This window comes from Haliotis rubra, unplaced genomic scaffold, assembly GCF_003918875.1.
Source record: "Haliotis rubra isolate DU_JTF1 unplaced genomic scaffold, ASM391887v1 Scf68, whole genome shotgun sequence".
NCBI classification, from domain to species: Eukaryota; Metazoa; Mollusca; class Gastropoda; order Lepetellida; family Haliotidae; genus Haliotis; species Haliotis rubra.
In genome coordinates, this window is record NW_025767390.1 from 814280 (window position 1) to 825533 (window position 11254).

The window sequence follows — 11254 nt, forward strand, 5'->3', positions numbered from 1 at the left end:
ATAAGCGGCCTAAAACCAAACTCACTCATTCACTCACTCAACAAGAGATGCATACGGAGCATTATATGGATACGTTTGCAGGTCGCTGGTACATTTGTCTGTTACAGATAGCTGTTACAAAGATGCCAACCCATATGATTTTGTTACGAAAAAACACAAAATACGCGACTACGATAGCAGTAAAAATATACGAATTTAAAAAATAAAATTATCAAGTAACATACATACCATACACAATAAATTTCAACCACATTTTATTCAGTATCAAGCTATATGTAGATACCGACTACTGATTTAGGTACAATGTTAATTTACAAGTTTTTAGAATATCTATATATTTTTTTATGAAATCTGAAAATTCTTTAAAAAGTTAATACTAATTTTGGCCCCAAAAATACTAATTATTGCAATAGTTTTTGGCCAAAATACTAACTGGGCTAAATTAGGGTTGGCATCTCTGCTGTTACAGACCTTGGTTACAGGTCTCTGTTACAGGCTTCTGTCACCTGTCACCTTCACAAGCTGTGTGTTCTCCACGCTGACCATGATATTCCCATGCCGTGTTTGAAGAGGGGTACAAATAATTTTCACTAAAATGTACAAACACTACAACACTTAATTACTGTGGCGACTGTACGACCACTTTATGAAACAGGGTCCCAATCCACAAAGCGTTCGTAAAGTTACGACATGTCGTAACTCTATAGTTTACCATAGGCTTACGAATGCCGTAGCTCTAAGAACGCTTTGTGGATAGGGACCCTGGTCTCTTATCAGTATTTATTTCATGATGGATTTTGTGTGCAATACATTCCTGGTTGAGGGTATTCTGTATTACCGTACCTATTTCAGTCTTTCCTTTTTGTTGACTGCAGGTTTATTTCTTGTGATTATGTGCACCAATATACAATCAACATTCCACCTTCCAGATATTTTGCATAATTAGCATATTTTATTGTCTGATTTTCATGTTTTCTATTTTTGAAAATTTTAATTATGGTAGTAATTTGCCAAAACAAGGGGAATATATTTACACTTTCATTTGAAGTTTAATTAATTGTTTTTGGTAGTGATGATGATGTCAGGCATATTTTTATGATAGTATTGAGATGGCTCTGCATTTTTGGATGATTCCTTCATCTTTTCTTGGCTCAAAAAGTTCGTGATCTTGACATTTTTGGGGATCATTTTGGGGAGTTGAGTACTTTTTCTTCACTTCATAAGTTGTCCCCAAAATGTCCCTAATTTGTTTTGTTGAATATGTTTCCTAGATTTTCTGATGAAACAAGTTAAGGTGGGTTGGCCTTGTGGTTAAAGCGTTCACCTGTCACTCATTAAGTCCTGAGTTTGGTTCCCGTCATGGGTATGATGTGTGCTATGTAATATTGTTAAAACTGCAATAAATTCTCACTCATTCATATTAAATAAGGATGCAAGTTTTGTAGAAAGATATCTTTTAAGAACTAATCATTTTGTTACAATTTCGTTTTCTTCCTAGCCACATTCGCCAGTACAGGGTTTGGTGCTTGGTTGTGTAGTTCTGCCAAAACTTCATAAATCTCATACATTCAACTTTTTGAGTAAAGAATCTCAATTTTGACAATAGAGAAAGTATTATTTTACAAAAATGACTTTTAAACTACATCAACAAATTTATTTAAATTTTGTGTGTTGATTATACTGATATACAGTAATCTTGGGATTGGGGATCTTCAGACTTGGAATACGTTTATTTGTTGTCCTGTCTAATTATGTAAAGTAAAATGTTCTTCCAATGTTTGTTAACAATGAACAATGTGAGTGCACATAGTTTGTGACGAAGCATTTATAATAAGATACAAGTTTTACTGATACAATCATTCAAGTTACCATGTGTCGTTGTTACACAGTAAAACTTTGATGGTTGTCTGGCGGCCATCTTGTTGGTTATGCCTACCAGTATATAAAAATATTTATGAATGAAGTTATAGAACACATAGTTCTTTCATATAATTAAAGTTAATTGACATGCTATGGAATTATTATTCATATCAAATAAAACAATATGATTAATAATATAATTACATTGTTTGTAAAAGAATTGTCATTGCTCCGATTACATGAGGAGAAGTCAACATCTGTTAGATCTTAAAGAGTAACGGCTTATACAGTAATCTACTTTTATAACGGACACGCTTAGTACTACACACTACAGTACTACAGTACTACTATACTGTTATGCCATGACAGATTAACTATAGTTATATGAGAGTCAGGTGTTCCTTATCTTCTTCTTATCAGTATATATACTGACAAAAATAGTTAGGGATATGTGTAAATTTTGAAATTATGTATAATAATCTATTTATACATTGACCCACTAATAAAATATAAATCATAATAATACCAATATCCCTAACTTATTTTGTCCAGTATATTAATGGCAATATTTCTTTTCATTGATTTGTTAGTCTGAAACTGTTACTGATAATCTGAAAACTCCGGGTTTAGTACTACCAGATTTAGAAGGAGTCACTGTATACATTCAGCCTTTGAAATTCATGCTTGTCTGCTAGCTCAAGACTACTAAATTGTACAGAGGACAAGTGAAAATCCAGGAATTGCTGTCCTCATTGACAGCTGTAATTGTAAATGAGTTCTCAATGCTTCAATCTCACCAGGTATTTGTACTGATAAAACTGACAGTAGTGAGTACCTTTGTCTCGTTCAAGCACGACTGGCTACAAAGTGAAATAAGATTTCCACTTGTCCTATGGACTAGTCTTAAACATTCCCCAAATTTCTATGGCTGTATTTAACAAATGAGCAGTTGTTTTGATGATATTAAAATTATAGAGAAAATATTCCTTAGGCAACATTTGAAAAGGAAATTGGTTTACAATATGATCTGAATAGTTCTTTGTTTTATTCACTATTTCTATAGATATTATACTGGTTGGGTTATATAGGTGTAGATATCATCATGATATAATGATTGTGAAGAATGAATACCTTAAGGTCTTTTTTGAATACAATGAAGTGCACCTTGTGATTATTGTTATGTTGACATTGTTCTGTTGTCAAAACCTGTTACATTGTCGAGGTGTTCACCGTGGCAGAGGTTCATCTGGTACAATGAAAATAAACTCATCCTCAAGAATGGCTTATTTTTCACGTTCGCTACGTTCCCAAAACCTTAAAAATCTGGGTTAGAATTGGCCTTCAGCAGCCCTTACTTATCACAAGAGGTAACTAATGGGATCAGGTGGTCAGGTTCGCAGACTTTGTTAATGCATTTCAATGAATACCAGTTGTGTAGAACCTGTGATCCGGGTTAGAATATTGATCTTCAGTAACCCATGCTTGTCGTACGAGGCAATTAACGGGATCGGGTGGTCAGGCTCACTGACTTGGTTGACACATGTCATTGGTTCCCAATTACGTAGATCGATGCTCATGCTGTTGATCATTGGATTGTCTGTTCCAGACTCGATTATTTACAGACTGGCGCCATATAGCTGGAATATTGCTGAGTGCGGCGAAAAACTAAACTCACTCAATCAGTTGTGTAGAATGATGCTTAGTGCTGTTGATCACTGGAGTGTCTGGTCCAGATGCAATTTATACAATGACTTATTCAGGTTAGACCGTGGCACGGTATCCCAATGGTTTTTCAAAAAAATGTTTTTCAAAGAACCAACTATGAGCAGTTTTATAATGTAGGCTGACACTATCTCCATACCGCCCAGCAGTACAGCATCATTGACAACATCAACGCTCAGAGTCTATGAAGATGGTTGGCATTGGTTGATGGCTGTTGTTTAACGACGCACTCGCCAATGTTACAACTATATGGCGGCGGTCTGTATATAATCGAGTCTGGTCCAGACAATCCAGTGATCAATATCATGAGCATCTGACTATGTACCTGGGATACGATGTCATGTGTCAACCAAGTCAGCGAGTCTGACCACTCGATCCCGTTAGTCGCCTCTTATTACATGCAGGGGTTGCTGAAGATCAATTCTAACCTGCCTCTTCATGGGTGTGGTCCAATGTAACATTTGTTACTTTTGGGATTGCATTTTCTCATACAAATTCTGGTACTATCTTGGTTTTGACCCATACAGTATTTGAACTCAGGGCGAGGCACCATATCATCAGCACAAGTCAGCTGTCTAACTTACTAAGTTTGTATCTCAATTTACCTTCCAGTTCATAGTAAGTCTCAATGGAAAGAGGGGCGTTGGGGTAGCCCAGTGGTTAAAGTGTTCGCTCATCCAACTGAAGACCCGAGTTCGTTTCCCACATGGGCACAATGTGTGAAACACATTTCTGGTGTGCCCCCGTGATATTGCTGGAATGTTGTTAAAAGCGGCGTAAAACCATACTCACTCACTCTTAGTAAGTCTCAATGGAAAGACAAAGAGTGGTATCTCACCCACATTTCTGGTGTCCCCCGCCGTGATATTGCTGGAATATTGATAAAAGCGGCGTAAAACTAAACTCAGTAGGTCAGTCAGTTATCTCACCCAAGATTGCCCCTTCACCTAAGTGCCACCTGAGTTGAATTCCTGCAGTCTAAAATGACTAAATCATCTTCAGTACTACTATTAAAACTTTCTTGTCGATATTGACTGTCTGTTGACTCTTACAACAATATTTCTATAACCCTTTCAGGAAAGGTTAATACCAGCTGTGGCAACTTACCTGTGTAAAGAGAAAGTGTTTCATTGTATAAACACTAATCCCAGTATCTCAGCAATGTGCCCCAGGCCAATACCCCTAAATCTGTCACCCACATGAGTTACCCCCCTTGCCAGTGCTGCCATCTATCACCTCCAGATTGGTCTCACTTAGTAGTGTCCTGAGTCCAACCTTCTCACCATGGCTGATAGCTCACAAACTTGAAAGCTTTCTGTCTTCTGTTATCTTCTGTGGGGATTACACTGCCATTGTTCGTGTTTGCCTGTTCTTTAGCTATATCCAGGCTGTCTAACTGCTGATAACTTTCAATTGCATTTTAATGCCCCCTGATAAGGGCAAGTTACTATCTCTGTAGGTAAATGTTGATGTGAGCAGTGTTTGATAAAAGAAATTTTTGTTTACTTTTCTAGGATACTTGGGTATACATGTAGTTATGAAAGTATGGTCTTTAAGATACAGCCATAAGTGCCATGTAGACAAAGTTATAGATAACAACTTCTTTATTTCGTGAGTGCGACATTTCGATACAGATTCTTGTACCGGTGTCAAACAGGAATGAATCAAGAATGTGTATCATTCCTGCTTGACAACGGTACAAGAATCGGTATCAAGACACCACACTCACGAAATAAAGAAGTTGTTATCCATAAAGTTTGTCTATATTGTACTTCCTGGCTGCCAGAATACCACTCACTGAAGTCATCCATTAGTGAATATTTCAACTTAGGTTAAACATGCTTAGTACAACATGAAGCTGTGTTTTGGAATTTATCTCAACTCATCAGGAATTTATCTCAACTCATCAGGCAAGACCAAGCTTGCAATTACATAGAAGCTGTGTTTTGAAGTGATCAGGATATGCAGGATATATTCAAGCCAAGTTTCAGGATATACGATATGGAAATGTTCATAATATGTGATATACAAAGATTTAGGAAAAGCTATTTAAAGAATTAGGATATGAAATATGAAATGATTCAGGGTATGTAATATGAAATGAAGAGGAGTGGTGGGATAGCCTAGTGGTTAAAGCTTTGATATAGAAAGATTCAGACACAGACCAAAATATGAAAAAGATTCAGGATACTTGATATAGAAAAGATTCAGGACTATGTGATATGAAAAGATTCAGGATACTTGGTTCAGGATACTTGATATAGAAGATTGATATAGAAAGATTCAGATCAGACTATGTGATATGGAAAAGATTCAGGATACTTGACCACATGGGTAAAATGTGTGAAACCCATTTCTGGTGATTCAGGATACTTGATATAGAAAGATTCCTCATGGTGATATTCAATGGTCAAATATTGCTGAAAGCTGTGTAAAACTAAACTCACTCACTCACTGCTTCGTGAAGATTGACTCATCAACTGTGGTGTATGGATGTACCAAAGACAGAGTTCTCTCCCTTCTCATTAAGACATCCACTGTGTCAAAACGTGCATGACAACTTCAAAAGATAAAGATCTATTTATTTTAAATGACAAGATTTCTGACGGACATGGAGTACATGCAAAACATTCAAACTGAATAGTACCATGATATACATATATATCTACATACAAACAAGCTTTAAATAACGTATATAAAAGTTTAACTCTGGAGACTGAATGAGGAAACGGATCATGATCTGGAAGTCATAGTGAACAGATAATATTGTAATATCTGAAATAATGTCGAATCACAGCTGCCAAATATTCATATTTTGAAAATGACATCGAAATATCAAATTATGAATCTATTAGTTGCTATTAATCAAACATTATTGGGCAAATTCTTTCCGTTGTATCAGCCACTATTATATACTTGAAATGTTTCACTGGTCACCTAGGACAGGATATTAATATGGCGCACATATCCACACAACTAGTACATGCTCAAGTCGCTGGATTTTCCCCTCAATCATTGGATGTCAATATCAATTAGCAACCTCTAATCCCTGGGCATCATACTACATCTATCATATGGGGTATATGTCACATATTTAACTAAGTTACATGTTATTCTTTAATAAATAACATTCATATACGAATACATTATATATCGTACTATATCTACAGTTGGAGACAGTTTGGCCACCCATTTTGAAAAAGGTAAAATAAATATACACTAACAAACACAAATACTTAAATACTAACACAATGCACTGACATACAGTTTTCTGTTAACACAATATCGTGGATCATATTGCTCACGTTTAATAGCTGGGTTATGTACCAAGCATTCCGTATCCATCTTGACAGATAATTGTTCTATATTTTCACAGAAACACGTGTAAGTTTCCTGAATCTCTACGCATGCACTGTTCATTTCCGTCCGTGTTTAATGACATATGGGATGGATGTTCCGATTGAAACAACAAAAACACGAACCTTCACCCGAAATTCCCATAGTGTTAACGTATCACAGTCGGCCATCAATAATCTGAGTGACTACACTGGTAAACCACAGCGACTATGTATCACAACGATCCACCATGCCGGAAGTGGCGTTGCCCGGATGTATATTCCATCCTTGAGCCACAAGCATGATGATCATCACATGTTATAAATTCGGTCCGTTTTGACCTCGCCAATAAGATGGACATTGGCCTTCCAGAACTCATGATACTGGGACGTCTTCCCGCTGTCGATCATCTTGTCAATGTCACCTTCCCTGATTGCTTGTTCCATCTCGTCCGAGGGACTGTATGACCAAAGACGTAGAACTGGACGATCTTCGTTCAGATGACAGATTAGAAGAGACAGACGGACCTTGTCCGGGGTCTCCAGTCCGTTCTGAATGATCAATGCCTTGCACATACACAGTTCAGCGATGTCTATAGGTCGGGGAGTCTCCTGCCCCGTGACCTTCACATTGACAACGTAGAGATGACCATCACGTCTGCACAGCGCATCAATTTGACCATTCAGGACCCTGGTATATGTGGAGACCTTGACGTGGGACACCAGGTTGACCGAAAGTGCTGCAAAACTATCAAACCATGTCTCCACCTTCCGGTCGAAAAGCTTACAAAGATGTCCACTGAACGTCGTGTCGACGTCATCGTAGGCCTTGAGCTGGCGAAACATGTCCACGGCGCCTTTCTTCCTCATCATGGCGAGCACCGCGGCGTGGAACTGCCGGCCCTGTTCCTCTCTCGGAGTGTTGTACAGAAACTGTTTGTACTTCTCTTGCGTTCGCTCATGTCGGTTGAGATCTAACCGACATGCTTCTTTCCTTGTGAGAAAGAACTCCCATTTGTTCCTTCGCTCGTTGTTGTAAGTACTGTATACTAAACTTTCACCTAAACTTTCCACTGCTATGAATATCTTCATGGTCGCTAAGTCATAGTTACGAGAGAGCTTCTCCAGCCTTTTTATTAATTCATCCTCGGACATGAGGTCCTTTGAAGACATGAGCGCCATATTTGTATGGCTTTTGGCTAAGTCTGATTAACCCCCAGGGTGTGTCACAGCCGTCAATCTAACATCAACATACATACCATGTCGATAGAACTTGCTCCACACGCGAAACGCCAGTATCCGTAATGTTTCTCCCGTACCACATGAAAAGTTCCCAATAGACCAGTACGGGCTGTCACCCTGATCACGAACTGTTTCTCGGTAGTGTCACACACAAACAAACAGCTCTGTCAATACCCACACTACACCACGATCCCAGCGTCGGAACCCAGGCTTGAAACAGCCCAGTAGTCAATTATCCGGTTAAAATATCAAGTCTGTATTAATCTGCCTCGGAATTTCTTCATGTGTTCTAGCAGTACGTTTATAAGAGAGCTAATTATTTACACAATGGTGTCGGTAGGAGGGCCCGAGCTGTGTGTACGCTAAGAATAACATGTTCTGCGCAGAGACACTGAATGACAGATATTAATCCAACACAAACGCTTTCAATGCACAGCGCGAGACGTGCTTTAACATGTATTATCAAACCCCTGTATGTAGACTATCACTGTGCTGAGCATTACGCTTGGGATGAGACAAAGATATCTTCGAAGGCCCGCGTTATTTTGCATTTTTTTATAATTTTTTTAAGCAGACCCCAAAGTACTCATGATATGTAAAAGGAAACCCGATTCTTTCCAATTACTGTGGTTAACTGTTATAGCATGACATTATTGTAGTACCTTTCGTTATATGCGTGTTCTTTATAAAGGTAGTTTAGTGTATGGGGGGTTACTCTTAATGATTTAACTTGAAACAGCTTACATGTCGAATTCTTTCACAATCGGAACCATGACGATTTCTTTTACAACGAATGTACATATATTATTAAAACATATTAATTATTTTATTTGAAATATATTCTAATACATGAGAAGAAATACAATAATTTCTCCCGATTAATTATTCAATGCATCTTACACTGTATTACAACAATACCGCCAAACAACTGAAATATTTCTGAGTGCGGCGTTTAGCAACAAATAAATATGGAATTTGGAAATATGTGGAAGTTATAGATGTTTAATTCATTAACGCACCCAATTAGTGCCCACGAATACGTGTGTGTAAACACGCGGTGCAAGTGAACAAGGTTTAGTACAAGAGGTGACTAATTTGGTTGGTGCAAGACATCGTATCCAAATTGCGTGGATCGATGCTCATGACGTCAATCACTGGGTTGTCTGGTCCAGAATCGATTATTTACAGACCGTCTTGCCATTGAAGAAACATTGCTGATGTGACGTCTAACACTAAACTAAACTAAACTGTACTTAGACAGCTAGTCTGTCGTACAGACCCTGAAGCAAATATATCCAAGAAAGCCCACACAAGTCTAGAAAATGTGGCAAGTCTAGATTTCCTCAGCTGAAAATGAAGAAAGTCTCAGGGCTCCTTTTCATTATATTTTTTTTTTTTTTTACTATGAACTTTTTTCAGTAAAATATGTTCATTTCAGAGACTAGTTGTTAGTCTATTGGACAGCGGGAGCGGTGGGATAACCTAGTGGTTAAAGTGTTCGATCGTCGAAGACCCCAGGTTCGATTCCCCACATGGGTACACTGTGTGAAGACCATTTCTGGTGTTCTCGCCGTGATGTTGCTGGAATATTGCTAAAAGCGGCGAAAAACAAAAGTCATTCACTCACTTAAACAGCGACAGGTTTATCTCTAGTGCCTGGGTGATATACAAGCCGGTTGTGAAGTTGACATTTACAGTGTACTTGATACACCGATACACAGTCATAATTGGCAATCGACACCCAGTAATGGGCTATACTGATAACCTGAACTCCAAGGTGGATGCGCTTCGATACTCCACAATAGGCAGTATGTCGGGCCAGACATTTTTTAGTACATTTTTTAAGTCGATATTGTACATGTCTGAACAGTGCTCAGATTTTACAGCCTTGCTTGACAACGGTAAGGGATCTATGTCGCATCGTCGCTATTAGTGAGTGAGTGGGTTTGGCTTTACGCCTCTTTTAGCAATATTCCAGCAATATCACGGCAGGGGGACACCAGAAATGGGTTTCACACATTGTGCCCATGTGGGGAATCGAACACGGGTCTTCGTCGTGACGACCAAACGCTTTAACCACTAGGCTACCCCACCGCCAATCGTCGCTGTTAGAGTAAATGTGATTGTTTTATATCTGAACAATTTTATGGATAATTTAACCAGTTCTAAATACAAAATGACATCGATAAAATATAAATATGTGTGATTTTTCTGTTTTTGACAGTAAACATGTCTCATCAAATAACTAATCTCACACCCAGTGTCACATACTGTGTGTATAGCAGTGCGGTGGGAATGTACAAGGGATACTATCAGTCTCGTTTTACCATTGACGCGTTGAGAAAGATATAGACACGTTTCTTTGATTGATTGACACCCAGGTATACCTGACATAAACACCGGGCTGTCTGCACGCCATGCCGTCATTGGGTCGTATCTGTGTCACGTGACTGCCGTTGGTATCAACAGTGCTTTGTTGATTTATTGGGTTGAAAAGGACACAAGAGAAGGAGGGAAGTATTGCTGAAATACAAACAAAGGATTTGGGGGCCCGGGTTGGGGTCTGTGCTAGTGCGGAGTGTCTTATCACAACCCATCGGAGCATGTTAAATACCAGCCTGACTGGGGCTGAGAAATAAGTGGTGGCGGGTTGGAGTGTGAGAGAGAGAGAGAGAGAGAGAGAGAGAGAGAGAGAGAGAGAGAGAGAGAGAGAGAGAGAGAGAGAGAGAGAGAGAGAGAGAGAGAGAGAGAGAGAGAGAGAGAGAGAGAGAGAGAGAGAGAGAGAGAGAGAGAGAGAGAGAGAGAGAGAGAGAGAGAGAGAGAGAGAGAGTTTACGCTGCACTCAGCAATATTCCAGCTGTATGGCGGCGGCCTGTAGATAATCGAGTCTGGACCAGACAATCCAGTGACCAACAGCATTGATCTTCAGTAACCCATGCTTGTCGTAAGAGGCGACTTACGAGATCGGGTGGTCAGGCTCGCTGACTTGGTTGACACATGTCATCGGTTCCCAAATGCGTAGATCGATGCTCATGCTGTTGATCACTGGATTGTCTGGTCCAGACTCGATATTGTGTTACCAGAAACTCTATCTT

At 38.9% G+C, this 11254-nt stretch overlaps 1 protein-coding gene across 1 annotated transcript; it reads right to left on the minus strand.

Moving 5' to 3' along the window:
• Positions 1-6156: 6156 nt before the first annotated feature.
• LOC124257978 lies at positions 6157-8539 on the minus strand. Its single transcript, XM_046692055.1, has one exon. The coding sequence runs from the start codon at positions 8097-8099 to the stop codon at positions 7230-7232; it is 870 nt and encodes a 289-aa protein (XP_046548011.1). The 5' UTR covers positions 8100-8539; the 3' UTR covers positions 6157-7229.
• Positions 8540-11254: the final 2715 nt, after the last annotated feature.

Bases quoted from the DNA above. Each gene is read 5' to 3' on its own strand.
- LOC124257978 (XM_046692055.1), bottom strand. From the start codon at position 8,099: ATGGCGCTCATGTCTTCAAAGGACCTCATGTCCGAGGATGAATTAATA.